Here is an 18,227-nt window from a genome sequence, read left to right as displayed (position 1 = left end):
TATTGGAATAAACCGTGCTGCAAGTGTAGCCATTCCAAAATCTAAACCTAAGAATCTAAGTAAAATAGTACCATGGTGGACCAGTGAGTGCAAAAAAGCAATTAAAGATAGGAACAAAGCTTTTAGAGTTTTGAAAAGAACACATCATTTCCAAAACCTAATTGAAAAAAAAAAAAAAAAACTGAAGCAGTTGTAAGAAAAACTATCAGGGAGGCAAAGAATGGTTGTTGGAGAAGGTTCTGTGACTCTATAGGAAGAATTACTCCAGTGGAGAGAGTTTGGGGCATGATAAAGAAAATGAAAGGGAATGGAAAATAATATGATTATCCTGGATTGATTGAAGGTCAAAATATTATCACTAATAGTTATGGTAAAGCAGAGATAATGGCTAAGACATTTGGTAAGGTACATAGTAATGAAAACCTTAGTCAACAGGAAAAGAGGCCAAGAGCAGAAACCATTGGAAATTATCGACATGAATTTGAAAATGCAGATGTGATAGAAGGGGTGTTGAATGACTTATTCACAATAACTTAATAATGTACTAAGAAAATTAGGGAAATCTTTGGAATGGATGCCTGTATGGAACTAGTCCAATCTCGATTGGTGTTGCTCGTGACTCGTCACTCGTGATGTCGCATGTGAAGGCGATGCAGAAGCTAGAAGGGAACGAGGGTTACAGTCGTAACCCGAGATGCTCCCTTTCGAGGAAACTCGCGCTGTATCGAGAATCGACACATTAGGGAACGAAATGCCCACTGTGCCACACTGACTAGTGTCCGCCCTGGTGTGAAGCAATCTGGCACACTCAAGACGAGAGAACTTGTGAACCCGGTGTAGAGGGCAGATCCAGTCTATAATGTTTTATGAAGGTGTGTGGGGAGACCCGGCCGGCGGCTTCTCAGTCCTCTTGGAGGGAGACCCCTGCTAGCAGGGCTTTAGAGGATGCCACTCCTCTAGTTGAGTGGTCTCTTATCAGGAGAGGCAAAGGCAAACCGTGCGCTTCGTACGCTGTAGAAATAGCCTCTACAATCCATCTGTTAAGAGTTTGTTTAGAGACAGGGGAACCCCTCTTAGGTGACCCAAAACACACAATCAACTGGTCCGAATTCATCTAGCCTGAGGACCTGTGTACGTAGGCCTCCAGAGCTCGGACCGGGCATAATAGATGTAACTTAGCTTGATCAGCCGACACATGCGGTGGAGGATGAAATGCCTGCAAGATTACAGACCGTGCCACATTTGAGGGCACCTTAGGCACATAGCCAGGTCTAGGGTGGAGAATGGCTCCAACTCTGCCAGGAGCGAACTCGAGGCAAGAGGGAGCAACAGATAGTGCTTGCAGATCCCCCAATCTCTTTAGGGACGTAATATCTAGCAGGAAGGCTACCTTCAGGGTTACATATTTCTCTGTCTGACACCTCGTCCAAAGGTTCGAAGGGTGCCAGGGATAGCCCTTCAAGAACCACTGCCAGGTCCCACGTGGGGACCCTTGTCTGGACGACAGGCCTTATCCTCCTAGCTCCACAAAGGAAACATACTATAACTGGATGTCTCCCCATAGTGCCCACACTTAGAGGCGTGTGGAAGGCAGCTATGGCCGCCACATAGACCTTAAGCTATGGCCTGAGAAAGCCCCCGGCCTGAGAAAGAAGGCCACTCCTGATCGGGATTAGCCATGGATGGCCTGCTAGAAGAGTTATGAAGTCTGAAAACCATACTCGGGTCGGCCAGTACGGGGCTACTAAGAGCAAACTTACCCCGTGCCGCCAGACCCTTTCTAGAACCCCTGGGAGCAGAGCGATCGGGGGAAATACAGGCGTTGCAGTACAGACTAGAACTCGCTGGAGACCGCTGCGCCCCGACGGCGTTTGAGGGCACCACAAAATGAGGTGTTATCCACCCCCCCGTGATGATGTCATAAGTTACCCCGCGGTATGCCCTGTGTTTTTACTTTTGCATACATGTTTGTTTGTTTCTCATTGTTTGGTTAAATATGAGTTTGGTAACTTTTTCTAGTCTAATGTGCACATTAGACAGATGACAAAAGACACCAAGAGTTTTAATTCTTTATTTTCTTTATTTAGAATTTACATCAACTATATTAGTTTATATCCCCATTTTCAAAACATGGCTACAGCATGGTTTCCAGGGGTGGGGGTTTAAGAGGAAATTCGGCCTTCCTGTTCCTCATTTTATGCCATCCCAAGGAATTCTGGGTAGTGTAGGCATAGTCCATTTCCAGGGGGTGAGCAGGGGGGTCATTGTTTCATTGTTTTATTGTGTTTATTTTTATATTATGAAGAACTGTATTGTTTATTATTTTCATTTCTTTCCTTGTAAAATTGATGTTCATTTATTTTGAATATTGTTTTCATTTAAGTTTATTTATGTATTATGATTGTGTACATATTATTTCAAATCCCTATTAATATGAAATGGTTGAACCTTTCAGTATAAAATAATTTATTTTGTCTGTTCGAGTCAGTTCTGGTGAGGGACCTTTAGTGTCTTTATGTTATTTTTGATTTTTTATTCTTTTTCCTGAAGTCAATACAAATTTGAATTGACAGCAAGCAGTGTCTCCTGCCTTTGCTCTGGTCATGTCCCCACATGCCTCCTTTTAAATGTTCTTTCCCCTCACGCCTATTAATAGAGGGCACACACTCACATAAATAAACAATGTTAACAATATTATAAACTATAAAAATTAAATAAGACAGTAAGTATTGCTCCCACAGCTGAAAATAAATCAACAAAGTACCAAACAAAAGTGTCATTTTCATTAACAGTATAGGTTAATGATTGCGTGATTGAATGATTGTGTATAATGCATATTACAAAATGTAAGTATTGAGCATATTTTGCAAAACATATTACTTGCTGTCACTACATGGTAGCAATATTATTTTTAACATTGCATATAGATGAATAAATTAAAAAAATAAGTATTTGTTCACTGCAATGTAGGTCATTTTCGGTTACACAGACAACATTTCTTAATGTAAAGAAACAGTGCATCTGTATTCATCAATACAGTATTACTTTATTTAAAAAAGCATCTTGCCTCAATCATAGATCTTTCCTATAAGCTTATGATTTGCTCAAACTGTATGATTTGTAGCACTCTGAATACAACTGCATTGACCCTTACCTTTTAATGTGTGGTTTATATTAGTTTCTGTGACCTTGTCATCATCCCAACAGGGGAAACTGACCTCATGACCCCATTACAGTATATATTTGTTTTACATAAACGTAGTTAAATTTGATTAAAACACCTTGAGTAAAATATAATTTTATTGAATAATTTTATTGATTTTCTTAATAATCTTGGATAAAATATTTTAAATTCAAGTTTAAACAGATATTTGTTTAATTTACTCTATTTATTCACATTAAACTCAATACTGTTTAAATAATGTCCCAGTGTCTTTATTCTCATATTTATCTTAAAGGGGGGAAAAAGAAAAAAACTTAACTTAATGTGGTGTACTGTACATGTGTAATTTTTTCCTTTAGAAACTTGCTGATTAATGATAAAATGTAACTAACATAAAGTGATATTATAAAATAACATTAAAGATTTAGGCTAAGTGTATGTTTCCACTTAAAACTGTAAGATTAGCGCACATAAAAAAAAACAACAAAACATTTAAACATTAAAAGTGCATAATCAATTCAAGAATTCTCTGTTTATCTACGCCAAACTTTAACAATCTTTTGCCTTATCTCTTTGGTTTGTAAACCATATACTAAGGGATTTAATCCCGGTGGTACAATGTGAAACATTACACTAGCTAGTTTTCTGCTTTCAGGGTATTCAGGAAACCGATGAAGAAATATAGAAATGGCTCCAGAAACGAACATGATTACATAAACAGCTAAATGAGTGCTGCATGTTTGTATGGCTTTGCTGTTGAGTGCTTTGTTTTTGCTCCTTATACATAGAGTAGCAATTTTGGCATATGTTATAAATATAGATGCTGCTGACAGGCAGGCTACAATTATGGTATAGACAACTCCAAACACGTTATTAATACTTACATTTTCACATGACAGTTTGAATAGTGATGCATTGTCACAGAAAGGGTTTTCAATTGTTGATCTGCAGTGAGACAGACGCACAGTGAGAGCTAACATAATTGTCACCATAAGTACTGACAGCCCCCAGGCTGATGCTGATAGTTTAACCACCATTTTATTGGTCATTATAGTCGTGTATCGCAATGGATTACAAATAGCCACATATCTGTCAAAGGCCATGATCATCAGCACATAGTTACATGCTGCTGTAAATACAAGCACAAAGTAAGCTTGAATAACACACTCCACATATGATATATAGCGCTCTGAGGATTCCCTTAAAATGTCCTGCAGCAAGCGTGGCATAATAACAGTGGTCCCTAGTATATCATTAACTGGCAAGTTACAGAACAGAAAATGCATAGGATCATGCAGATTCTTGTCTGTTGAAATCAGAAATATAAGTGTAATGTTTGATACCACTGCAAAAATATAAGCCAAGAAAAGCACAATGAAAACAGGGTAAGAGGACTGATGTGTAACTTTGAGTCCCTCCACGAGGAGAATGCTGTTTCTAAATGTCAGGTTGTCCATTTGCTGCTGTACACAAAACCTGCAAACAGTGTAACAAACAGATGTCAGTTTGATTAATAATATAAATTACCTTGAATTACTTAATTGGATATACTGCACATTATAAACTAATACTCTGTTTTTTTTCCTTGGCTCTGTCAATTTTTTACAACATACTTTTCTTGCTGTTACTTCAGGTCATGACATGACAATTGTTAACATTGTTAATTCTACACAAATTAATAAACTAGTTCACATTATATATGTTGACAATGTACCTGATTTATAAATGCACAATCAAAAGGTTGCCTATGTAAATACATTTCAGTAGATAGCAGTCTGTATATATTAATGTTACTTAATAAATGTAAGTGCTGCATCTTGCCTTAGTCTCATTAGTATCCTCCCTGTAATGATTTAGTCAAACAGTATGACTTGCAGTTCTCTGTTCTTTTAATGTGGGGTTTATATGAGTTTTCTCTTTCATCAACCCAACAGGGAAAACTGATTCATATGAGCAGAACGGCTGTTGATTTTTTTGTTTGTGGCAACAAGTGAAGTTACAAATTACTAATTGTAGAATGTGGGTTCCCTTTCGATACGGTTCACTTGCATTGCCTCAGTTATCTGATGCTTATGGGAAAACTCCTGTTTTCTCCAAATTCTGAAGCCTAATTGGTTGACGTCTGTGAATTTCACAGACAATTGGCATTACAGCCCAATGCCTATAAAGTCGTGCAGAAAACCCCACTTGTCAGATCTTTCTCCTTCAGCGCGAAGATCATCTCGCTGCTCAGAAGAAAACTGAAGCCTCGGTTTTACAAGTGTATCAGGCCACACTTCTCCACAAAATGGACGAGTCTGGACCTGACCTGGGCTATTTTTAAGGATCTGCGCAGCACAACAGTCTTGACCCTGCACACTATTTAAGCCACAGTCCAAGCAATCGGTCATGCCATGGCCAGTTTCGTGGTGCTGTCAATCTCACCAAGATTAAGGATGCTGACAGGATGACATTCTGACTGTACATTCTGACATTCTGGATGCTGACTGTATTCCCCCGTTTCCCCATCTGGCTTGTTCGGCTATGTGGTGAACGGATTTCCGCAACGCTACATAGAGGCTCAGAAGTCATCACAAGCTATGCGGCACATCCTGGCTAAAAGAGCCAGTTCCATCGCAGCCTCCAGTCACCCCAAGACGGCACCGCCGACTCAGCGACCCAGGCCAGTTCCAACATCAACCCAGCCCACAGCTGAAAGCTGAACCACGCTTCCACTCGGCCAAACGCTACCCTTTCCCGAAGCGTCAAGGGCCTTGCCCCAGGCTGGAGTTAGACCTGGTGCAGCCGAAGCAGCCCTGAGGCCTCAGGATGGAGGAAAAAGGGATTAAGTCTTGCCGAGGCCAGACCACCCCCAAAACATCCCCGTTTACCAGTCCCTTCTTCAGTTCATGGAAAGAGGTTACTCGGTCCAATTCATTTGCAGACCGCCCTGCTTCAGGGACGTGATTCATACTTCTGTCTCAGACGACAGCTCTCATGTCCTCAGAGCCGAAGTTCAGTGGGGACAGCGTGGGGAGAGTTCCCATGGAACGCAGCAAGTCAGGCTTTTACAGTCGCTACTTCCTTGTCCCCAAGAAGGATGGCGGCCTCATGTTTATCCTCGATTTGACAGGCAGCAGCCTCATGGCAGCAGCCTCCTCAGTCATTATGCTGGGCCTGCTCCAGTACTGGTTGAAAGACCTCAGTTGGGCTCAGTTTCCAGGGTAAGAATGGGCTTCAGTTTCTTATTAGACTAATACTAATAAGCATTTTCATCTGAAGATGAAGACTAAAGGCCCTTACTGTGACAGCGTCTGGTGGTTCCCTGGGTTTAACACTAGAGGTCTCAGTTTTCACGGTGTCTAGGCATTTTCACTACATTTCCCATAATCCTGTCTGTCACTGATTGTTCATTTCCTTCAGCTGTTTCTCGTCACCTTGTTTGCACTTGTGTATATATACCCTGTCTGTTTCAGTGTTTGTCACGGAGTCCTTGTATTTTGTCCCCACACTTCCGTTCCTGTTGCTCATGTATGTCTTGTATTCGTTGGACTGCCTCGACCCTTGCCTGGACTGATTTTGAGTACGGATTACCCTTAAATAAACACTGCATCTTTGAATCTTCTCGTCTTGTGTGTGTTCGTGACAGAAGGACTCCGTCACAATGGATAGATCCAGCAGTACGGGTTTTCGTATCCGTCCCCCAACCACTTATAAGGAGAGGAGGGGACGTTTTTGTAATTTAACAGCCCTACGTCAGCAGGGTCAGACGGTGGGTTGCCTGTCCCAGTCATTTTGGACGCTTTCAAGAGGCATGGGGTATACTGATGCTACCCTCAAGGATCTGTTTAACAGCTGCCTGGATGATCCTTTGCCTAAATGGGAGATGGAAGGACTGGAAATCCTGGATTTTTGGGGGTTTACCAGGTACCTAGTACATCGGAGCCAGTGGGAGGTACCAGAGCCTTGTCATGCCGACGCCACCCCGAGCCCGGTGATCTCTGTTCCGGTGGTCCCGAATCCGGTGGTCCCAGTTCCGGTAGTCCCGAGTCCGGTGGTCCTTGTCCCGGTGGTCCCCGTTCCGGTGGTCCCGAGTCCGGTGGTCCTGAGTCCGGTGGTCTCAGTTCCGGTGGTCCCGAGTCCGGTGGTCTCTGTTCCGGTGGTCCTGAGTCCGGTGGTCCGGAGACGGAGGAGGAGGAGAAAGGTCGCTTCAACGACTTATCAGGTGGCTCCTAACCCAGAGACCACCCCAGAGGTGACTGTCATCCCTGACGCGCCGTTCAGACACGCTGCTCTGCCAGCCTCGCGCAAGGCGAACCGTCACGTCGGCCGATTCAGAGGGTGTCCGCGTCACGTCTGCCGAGCCTGAGCCTCACGTCACGTCTGCCGAGCCTGAGCCTCACGTCACGTCTGCCGAGCCTGAGCTTCACGTCACGTCTGACGAGCCTGAGCTTCATGTCTCGTCTGCCCAGTCAGAGACTGTTCAGGTCACGTCTGCCCAGCCGGAGATGGTTCAAGCCATGTCTGCCCAGTCGGAGACAGATCGGGAGATGCCCATTCTCATGGCCGGGGGGTCACTGATCGGCTATTTAGAGCGTTTAGCTCGGATCCTGGAGACACCCTTTAGACCTTCAGTCTCTGTTGCTCCAGAGCCGGAGCCAGTGTCTGCTGTTCCGGAGCCGGTGGTGTCTGCTATTCCAGAGCCGGAGCCGGTGGTGTCTGCTGTCCCAGAGCCGGAGCCGGTGGTGTCTGCTGTCCCAGAGCCGGAGCCGGTGGTGTCTGCTGTCCCAGAGCCGGAGCCGGTGGTGTCTGCTGTTCCAGAGCCGGAGCCGGTGGTGTCTGCTGTTCCAGAGCCGGAGCCAGTGGTGTCTGTTGCAGTTCCTGAGCCGGTGGTGTCTGTTGCAGTTCCTGAGCCGGTGGTGTCTGTTGCTGTTGCAGTTCCTGAGCCGGTGGTGTCTGTTGCTGTTGCAGTTCCTGAGCCGGTGGTGTCTGTTGCTGTTGCAGTTCCTGAGCCGGTGGTGTCTGTTGCTGTTGCAGTTCCTGAGCCGGTGGTGTCTGTGACTGTTCCTGAGCAAGGGTCTGTTCCTGTTCCGCCTTGGTCTTCACCGCCATGGCCGCCCGAGTGGTCGTCTTCACCCTGCTCGTCTCCGCCATGGCCGCCCGAGTGGTCGTCTTCACCCTGGTCGTCTCCGCCGTGGCCGCCCGATGAGTCTTCACCGCCGTGGGCGCCCGAGGAGTCTTCACCGCCGTGGCCGCCCGAGGGGTCTTCACCGCCGCGGCCATCCGAGGGGTCGTCTTCGTCCTGGTCGTCGCCCGAGGGGTCTTCACCGCCGCGGCCATCCGAGGGGTCGTCTTCGTCCTGGTCGCCGCCCGAGGGGTCTTCACCGCCCTGGCCACCCGAGGGGTCTTCACCGCCCTGGCCACCCGATGGATTGTCTTTTTCGCCCTGGCCGCCGCTTAAGCCATTCCCCCTTGTTCCTGTTCCCCTCCATGGACCTGGCCCCCCATCCCACCCCCTTATCCTCCACCTTTCCTCCTCCCGCCTGGACTCTTGTTTTGTTTGTTTCTTGTGGTCTTGGAGCGTCTGGTAGCCGCTCCGTAGAGGGGAGGTTATGTCACAGTGTCTGGTGGTTCCCTGGGTTTAACACTAGAGGTCTCAGTTTTCACGGTGTCTAAGCATTTTCACTACATTTCCCATAATCCTGTCTGTCACTGATTGTTCATTTCCTTCAGCTGTTTCTCGTCACCTTGTTTGCACTTGTGTATATATACCCTGTCTGTTTCAGTGTTTGTCACGGAGTCCTTGTATTTTGTCCCCACACTTCCGTTCCTGTTGCTCATGTATGTCTTGTATTCGTTGGATTGCCTTTTGATTTCGACCCTTGCCTGGACTGATTTTGAGTACGGATTACCCTTAAATAAACACTGCATCTTTGGATCTTCTCGTCTTGTGTGTGTTCGTGACAGACGCGTAACGAAAAAGCGAAACGAAAAAGCGAATAGTTGGCATGCGAATAGTTCGCGCCAAAACCATTCACATCAGCCGCGACGCGAATTTGCAACGTTCAGATCGTCAACACTCCAAAAATTTCATGCCGACAGCTGAGAAAACATGGACACTTCATCATCATAATCCAGTGAAGACGAGCTTTTCATTTTCTTTAAAAGACCGAAAAAAAGGTTTTGGTTGCACACAATCTTAAAGAACTGAGAGTCTGAAGGGGAGTATGATAATCTTGTACATTAGCTAAAACTTTATCATGGCCGGTTCCGCACTTACTTTCGGATGTCTGTGGGACAATTCGAGGAGCTCCTTCAGACAGTGGCACCGCATCTGACCTTTTATATACTGTCTATGCATCTGACGAGACAAACCACAAACTTCAGGGGACCAATCGATCCGGAGCAGCGTCTGGCAGTCTGCTTAAGGTGAGCTGTCCTCTTAAAATCATCAGCGGCTACGTTTACACGCGTTTGGTGTTGGAAGCACACAAACAGCTGATCAAAAAATAAAACCATTGTGCAAATTTGTGCATCAAAATTGCGTCCAGTGTGAAAGGACCTTAAGACTAAATAAAAAAGGGCTGCCAAAATTAACACTGGTTTCAGTGAATGGTTGCCGTATCCAGTCGTACAGTTCTGGCTGCGTCTCTTTTGGAAAATACTTATGGAATTATTCCAAAAGGTCATGGAGATATCCAGTGATGTGTGTTTTCAGGTTGCTGAGACTCAGTCCACTTTCCTCCAGATGTTAATCCAGCTCCAGCTTTCTTCAACTCGCTCAGCCCGTGCATCAATTTTCTCATTCATTGTCAGGATGTTTGAGTTTGGACCTGGTAATAACAGATTAAGCATGTTAAGCCTTTCGAATATACATGCCAAATAAGCAAGTTTTGACAACAAATCTGGATCTGTCAGGTGGTGTGGGAATTCAGATTTAGATTCTTTCAACAGTGAGTGCACTTTCGACTGAGTGCCTTCCCGCGAGATAACCACTGGACTTCGGTATGAAACAGTAGTGCTTCGTGCTGCGAGCCCATCTCATTGCTGCATCAGGGTGGCTAGCAGTCTACTGTTTACTGGACGCAATTTTATGTGATTTACAATTTTGCTTGCACCTTTGAGAACACTGTTTAGCTCACTGTCAAGTGCTCTACTAGCAAGAGACCCACGGTGAATGATGCAGTGCGTAAACTTAACATGAGGAGCCACTTCTAAAACCTTTGCCTTGAGTCTCTTGTTACCCACCATTGCACCTGCACCATCAGTACATTAACACAGTTATCCCATGAAAGTAACCTATATTTCTTTCCATTTAACCTACCTATTACACACTGAGGATGGTCCACATTGTTGACAGTAGAGCAAGTGAATCCATACTTTATGAATTCCTATATTTCAAATATTTCCAACATTGGTCAGAAGGGGTCTTGCTCTTGTTTCATTGTGGTCAGGGGCCGGTTCTAGGCATGGGCAGGGAGAGCCCACCCGATCAGAATTTAGGAACAGATAGTATTAATCTGTTTTTACGATTTGTGCATTGATAAAAAGCAATCTGAGGTGGATTATGTAATGAAAGGTTTGATGAAGGGCCGTAGAATGGCCCAAACAATCACAAAAACACCACCTGAAATTTGCAGTAGCCTATTTTTCTTTGAAAGTAACGTTGCGTCATGCGCTTCAATCTGTAGCAGAAAACCAGAGGCTGACAAACACACGAAAACGGGCAGAAATGTTTGCGTAGGCTACTATCAAGGTGTGAATTATCTGTCATCTTCATAATCACCCTAGTAAAAAATAAATGCAAGCAACTGAAGACTAAAATTTCATCTTTTAATATAATTACATTTAATATTATGTATCTATTATTGTTATTTATTAATATTCAAAATGAGTTGTATTATCATGAGTTAGACTATAGATTGCATGTACACATGTGTTTAAGGATCATTCTAGACAGGGAAGGGGAGCTGGTATATATTTTGCTTAGAGGTATGCAATGTTCACTTAGCAGAGATGTTAAAATGATGATACTTCAAATTCGTACAGTTGGTATGCTCTTTGCAAGAAAATTAATGTTTCAACTGATGCAAATATACCATTTGTACACCACTAATGTATACACTGAAGAAATAGTTTCTTAATGTGGATAGTACCATGTGTAAACATTAGGTTAACATGTTTTTATACCTTACAAGGAAGCTGAAAGTATCTCTGTGATGTATATAAGATCAATCTTACTGTACTACAGCAGAGAAACACAGAAACACACAGACCTGGCATGACTATAACATCTTCTCAAGTTTCTCTCCTGACATATTGTTATGTGGATGAGGATGAACCAAAGCACAGGCAGTATGCAACACACAACGTTTATTTAAAGACAAAAAACAGAGAAAACAAAACCCACGAGGGGGGCAAAACAAGACAGGTTAGACTACTTTAGACTGACAACACTAAACTAAAACTCAGACAATTAACTAGACACTAAACTAACAGTAAAGACAGGAGCAAACACTTCTTTCCAGACCTTCAACGGGTTACTCACGGGTTGTTTCACACAAAGAATGATAATCAAGGATAGATAATGAACCAGCACAGGACAGCAAACACAAGGGGATTAAGGCCCCGTTTACACGATGGGAAAACGCAGATATTTCTCTGCGTTTTGGCCTGTCATTTACACGAAAACGCCATTTTTATCCCAGAAAACGATAATTTCTAAAAACTCCGGCCAAAGTGGAGATTTCTGAAAACGCCGGTTATATGTTGTCGTGTCAACTGGGAGAAACGGGGTTTTAGGTTCTCTCTTGTCGATTCTGAGGATTCTGATTGGCTTGCATGGCTTTATCCTTCTCCCTACACTGCCGCCCATAGGTTTAGCATAGTTATAAAGGCGCTCGACGGCGTATTTATGCGGGTTGTGTGCACGATGTTATTATTGAAAACGGAGGGGGAGAAATATTCGTTTCTCTAAATACCCGGCTATGTGTAAATGTGGCCTAAATAGGGAGAAACTAATAATGACAACAGGTGAGTTGACACAGATTAAACAATAATGACTAACAAGGGGGCGGGGTTGAGTAACGAGACAACACAAGCACATGGCCCAAACACAAGGCCATGTGCTTGCACACAAAACATGGGTCTGTCATGATCCTGCCTCAAGACTAGAGAAAATCAAGGACAAGAAGGCAGAATCATGACACATATAAGAATAAAGATTTTTCTTGGTAAGATAACTGGTGTCCGGTCCCGTGAATCGAATAATAACGGGGAAAAGGCTTTATTCTAAATCTACACAACTGTGTGTGGTAAACTTGGAGTTTGAAACAGCAGAGGCTATTGCCTCCACTCTGACCCGTTTTCTACAGAGTATTGGACAGGACATCAAAAAATGTATTGGATTAGGTACAGATGGCTGCAGTGTCATGGTAGGGAAGAGGAATTCAGTGTACACTCATCTTCTCCAGAAAAACCCAAATCTCCAGCTGCTCAAGTGCGTGTGCCATTCCATACAGCTACAGTGATCCTGTTACAAACTGTACCTGCTGTTTTTAATGCCTTTTCTACAAGAATTCAACTGGATCAACAAGCTGTTCCTGGATGACAGGGGTAATCCATTCAAAATGTTGGAGCGTCTGCTTCTTTTCTCTGGCTCCCTCATCTCCAGAGTGGTGAGACCTCGAATGATCCCCACATCAGATGAACAACTGCTTGCAGTCTACATAACAGACCCCAGCATTTTGTTACCTGTGGGTGCAGTCAATTATGGGGTCACCTTCATGATGGCATTGGATGAGGCAATCATGGAGAGCACGGCTGAGAGAAATATGAAGAGCAGGGGCCATGACTTCTTGGTGGAAGTGGGCAGACAAGTGCAACAGAGACTCTCAGCTAACATCCAGATATGGAAATATATGGATATGTTCAGTCCGACTGTTATCCTGTCACAAACAAAAACCACAGCTCAGCTCAGTCTCAATGCTGAAGCTCTACTCTGGTGATCTTGCAGCTCTTAAAACACAGTAGCCTATCAGGCTGTCACATATCTCCCATGGACAAACAAGGAGGACAGCCAGGCAGAGGCCTTTTGGGTTGAAGTGCTCAATTACAAAGACAGCAGTGGAGACCACACTTTCTAAAAACTTGCCCACTTTTCTCTGCCATTGCTTGCGATGCCTTTGAGCAATGCTGACGTAGTACGAGTGTTCTCACAGATGAGCCTGGTCAAGTCCAAACTTAGGAATAGAATGGGACAAGAAACTCTCAGGAGCATACTCCACATAAAATACGGACTGAGAAGACAAGGCATATGCTGCAAGGATCTTGCCCCAAGCCAAGAGATGTTCCAGCGCTTCAATAGTCGCATGTACTCTGTGAGTGGAGCATCAGAGAGCAGGGCAACGGATGCAGATGAAGACAGTGAAGATGGATTTTAATTAAGGTAAGCACTGTTACTGTATCTTTATTATTAGAGCCAGGATATGATGCTAAGAAGTTGTTGTGTTGAATGATGATAATCCTCAAAGTAGTGTAATATTTAATGGGATTTAGGGAATCTAGGTATCCATCTTCTAGTGTTATAGCTGAAGTATAATTTGACCGTATCCCTTATTAGAAAATCTGGTTTCACTTTATTTGGATGGTCCCTTTAACACATTCTGTTGTCTATAAGTAACATTGACCCTTCATGTCTATTAACTATCATTAGAGTGTCAGTAGAGCATTAGTAGACTGGTAGGGTTAGGGTTAGAATAAGTTGGCATGTAGTTGCAAAGTTACTTATAGTCAGTATGTGTCTGTTGGAGGAGCATCACAATAAAGAGTTTGCAGATATTAAGCAGACAGTCTACTAATACTCTAATGACAGTTAGTTGACATGTATTTGCAGATTTTGCACAGTTACTATAGTTAACAGAATGTTCTAAAGGGACCATCAAAATAAAGTGTTACCGAAAATCTTTCCTTTTCTTTCTGCAGCACAAGCTCTGGCCTCTACACATGAAGGAAACAGCAGTGGAGGTATGAAGATACACCTGAAGAATTCCCCAAAGACATCAGTACAACGCCATGTTCTAAAGAGAGTGAAACTGCCTACTCTGTACCTGTCCTGTGGCAACTTAATCTCATATGCCACTTTGACATTTGACTTTGATTGGCCCTCTTTGGGTCACCACAGTCTCCTCAACTAAACCAGAGGATAGTTACATTCTCATTTCACACACGTTTTTGTTATGTTTTTTTTAAATAATATTTATATGGTTTTATTATGTTCTTGTTTGAATGTGGGCCATCAAGAACGTCTGGATGTAGAAATAAAACATGTTGAATGTTTCAAGATATTTTCAGATATTTCATAGGTTCAGTTCAGACAAATAGTTGTTAAATATGTTTAATTTGCACCTTGGTACCTGAAGCAACTTGAAAGATAATGGTGGTGTTATTGTTCATATATATGAGGCTAAAGCGTTATGATTCTTAAGAAAAATGTTTTAGACCAAGCTTCATCCTCACCTGTTCAAATGGTTTTGACTGGAATGTTTTTTTAACCAGTTTATTTTATTTAAGTATTTTCTAACTCACTCATTTGTTTATCAGAGCAGGAGCCACTTTATTGCTAAGATTATCAATAATTTCTCCTGTTTCTGGGTTATAGTTATTTAAAAATGGGATCTTCTGCAGTCCCTGCAATAATAAATAAAGAATTTGTGAATTCAGGTTGATTTTTATTTGTGTGTACAAATTTTAATTATCAGAGGTTTACTGTGTATAATGTACTTGGTACATCAGTCTATATTTGATATCCCATCAGTTTTCTAATGTTAAATAATGTTAAAAGGTGGTTTAACTCCCTCTTGTGGTCATTGTCCTGAAGCTCAGGGGGGAGAAAAATAAATAAACTGTACCATGTGTACATTTTTGCAAAACTGCACAGTTTACCAATCTGTCCACATGGATGTAAGTTGACAATCTGTACCCACAGTTTAAAATCCGTCCCCACGGATTGTAAAACCGTGCGCACAGTTTATTTTTGCTCACAAAAAATAAGCACCTCTAAAGCCCTTTTGTCTGGAATTTCTCTCCAAGACGTTTGTGATGCGGCAGGCTGGTCCTCACCGCTCACATTCGTGAGGTTTTATAGCCTGGACCTGGATGCTGCCCCAGGGTCTCAGGTGCTTACTGCTTAGTGTTAGTTTGACAACTGACACTCAGGCATTTGTAAGTCTGGCGGTGTGGGTATTCTCGTTCCCATGGCGTCATTTCGACGCAGTGCGAGTTCCCTCGAAAGGGAACGTCTCAGGCTACTGCTGTAACCATAGTTCTCTGAGAAGGGAACGAGACGCTGCGTCGCCCTGCCATATTTCCTACATCCCTGTGATCGACTCGCTTCGGCAATTTTCGAAGCTTATGCCAGTTGCACCGGATGTGCTTTTATCTCTTCCTGGTCATGACGCCACCCGCCTGTGATGTTCATTCATTCCATTGGACTAAGTTGACATAGATACTTCAGACGCGTTCACGCTGGAGGCGTTCCCATGGCGTCATTTCGACACAACGTCTCGTTCCCTTCTCAGGGGATTATTATAATCTATGGTTACAGCAGTAACCTGAGACGTTTTCTCAAAATGTCTTATTTCTGAATGAATCTAAAACCGAGGTAATAGTCTTTGGCCCCCATGAAAACTTTAAAAGCAGTAACATTGACCTGGATTACCTTTCTCCTTCTACTTCATCATGCATTAAGAACTTAGGTGTCTTCTGGGATCAGAACCTCAAATTTGAAAAACAAATAAATGCGGTGATTAGTTCTTGTTTTTTTCCAACTACGTCTTCGCTCTAAGATCAAATCCTCTCTCTCTGAGAAAACCTTAGAGATTGCTATCCATGCGCTCATTACATCGCTTTTGGATTATTGCAACTCTCTCTACTATGGCATGTCCAAATGCTCTATTGCTCGTCTCCAATAACTTCAGAATGCTGCTACAAAGTTCCTCAAAAGAAAATGTAAATTTGATAATGTTTCTCCTATCTTAAAATCGCTGCATTGGCTACCTGTGCATTTTAGAATTAAGTTTAAAATTCTTCTTTTTGTTTTTAAAACCTTAAATAATCTGGCACCGAGCTATTTGTCATGAGCTACTCTGTCTACACAATCCCACACGAAACCTGAGGTCTGGTGATAAGGGACTTTTGTCTGTCCCAAGATCATGGTTAAAACATAGAGGAGATAGAGCCTCTGCTACTGCTGGCCCTAGGCTGTGGAACAGTCTTCCGCTTTACATCAGATCGGCACAGTCTTTAACTGTTTTTAAATCTTCTCTTAAAACCTACTTTTTTTCTTTAGCTTTTAACTCATTGTGAGCTTTTGTCATGAATTTGTGGTTGTCCTTGTCTCTTTATCTTGTGTTTTGTTCAGTACTTTGGTCAGCCATGTTTGCTGTTTTTAAATGTGCTATATAAATAAATACACACTTGAAACTTGAACCTTGACACTAACTAAAGTTTAAAAAATGAAATAATTTCTCGTTGTTTATTTTATTTTTTACCAGGTAATGTGCTTATAACTTAATTTAAATTAGTTTACATTAGTCAACAATTCTCATACAAACACCTGATAAATACTGAACATGATTTGAATACAGAACAAAGTTACAGTGTTTGCTGTGTTACAGTTATTCTTAGCTAAATATTATTAAAATATTATTTTCACATACACAAAATCCTTTAAAATAATATGTTATGAAGATATATAATCCATTGAAGAATTCACTTTTTTCTCCACCAGTTTTTTACAATCTTTTCTCTTATCTCTTTGGTTTGTAAACCATATACTAAGGGATTTAATCCTGATGGTACAATGTGAAACATTATACTAGCTAGTTTCCTGCTGTCAGAATATTCAGGAAAACGATGAAGTAAAATAAAAGTGGCTCCAGAAACAAACATGATTAAATAAACAGCTAAATGAGTGCTGCAGGTTTTTATGGCTTTGCTGTTAAGTGCTTTGTTTTTGCTGGTTATGCATACAGTAGCAATCTTGACATATGTAATGAATATACACAGCGCTGACAGACTGAGAACAATGATAGTATAAACAAGTCCATACACATTATTTATGACCACATTTTCACAGGACAGTTTAAACAGCGAGGCATTGTCACAGAAAGGGTTTTCAATTTTATACCTACAATGAGACAGACGCAAGGTAAGTCCTATCATAATTGTCACTAAAAGAATGGCCAGGCCCCAAGCAAGTGCTGAAAGTTTAATAACCATTTTATTGGTCATTATAGTCGTGTATCGCAATGGATTACATATAGCCACATATCTGTCAAAGGCCATGATCATCAGCACATAGTGGCATGCTGCTGTAAATACATGCACAAAATAAGCTTGAATAACACACTCTGCATATGATATATAGCGCTCTGAGGATTCCCTTAAAATGTCCTGCAGCAAGCGTGGCATAATGACAGTGGTCCCTAGTATATCATTCAGTGGCAAGTTACAGAACAGAAAATGCATTGGGTTATGCAGATTCTTCTCTGTTGAGATCAGAAATACAAGTCCAATGTTTGATACCATTGTAAAGACATAAGCCAAGAGAAGGAGGATGAAAACAGTCTGAGATGACTGAGGTGTAACTTTCAGTCCCTCCACGAGGAGAATGCTGTTAGTGAATGTCAGGTTGTCCATTGGTTGCTGTACACAAAATCTGCAAACATAATAACAAATAGACATTACTAATTACACATACTCTGAAACATATAACCTTAGCTCTTTGTGTAAAATGCACATTACAAATTAATATAATTTCCCTGTTTCAAATACAGCAACTGCATAGGCCTATACTGTGGTATTTAATTAAACAAGGTACATTGCTTAACACACAAACACACACACACATACACATATATAAATATAAAATTGTAGATGAACAAAGGTAAATTTGTCTAATGTGAAGTAACAACCATCTTTATCAGTATTGAGTTTTACTTTATAAATGTAACAGTAGCATCTTGCCTCACTCTGCCTACGATCCTCCCCAATAATGATTAGGTCAAACAGTACGACTAGTTTA

General features: G+C 42.3%; 2 protein-coding genes across 2 annotated transcripts; both read right to left on the bottom strand.

The window, feature by feature from the left end:
• Positions 1-3,696: 3,696 nt before the first annotated feature.
• On the bottom strand, positions 3,697-4,620 carry LOC306984514 (olfactory receptor 8G17-like; the record flags this gene model as incomplete). Its single annotated transcript, XM_079585957.1, has 1 exon — positions 3,697-4,620. One exon carries the CDS (start codon positions 4,618-4,620, stop codon positions 3,697-3,699), a length of 924 nt encoding a protein of 307 aa, XP_079442083.1.
• A 12,292-nt stretch (positions 4,621-16,912) lies between these two features.
• On the bottom strand, positions 16,913-17,842 carry LOC306984674 (olfactory receptor 8G17-like; the record flags this gene model as incomplete). Its single annotated transcript, XM_079586192.1, has 1 exon — positions 16,913-17,842. One exon carries the CDS (start codon positions 17,840-17,842, stop codon positions 16,913-16,915), a length of 930 nt encoding a protein of 309 aa, XP_079442318.1.
• Positions 17,843-18,227: the final 385 nt, after the last annotated feature.

This window comes from Phoxinus phoxinus, assembly GCF_949152265.1.
Source record: "Phoxinus phoxinus genome assembly, chromosome: 17".
Classification (NCBI taxonomy): domain Eukaryota; kingdom Metazoa; phylum Chordata; class Actinopteri; order Cypriniformes; family Leuciscidae; genus Phoxinus; species Phoxinus phoxinus.
The sequence above is the reverse complement of the archived record's forward strand: the minus strand, read 5'-3'. Positions and strand labels throughout refer to the sequence as shown.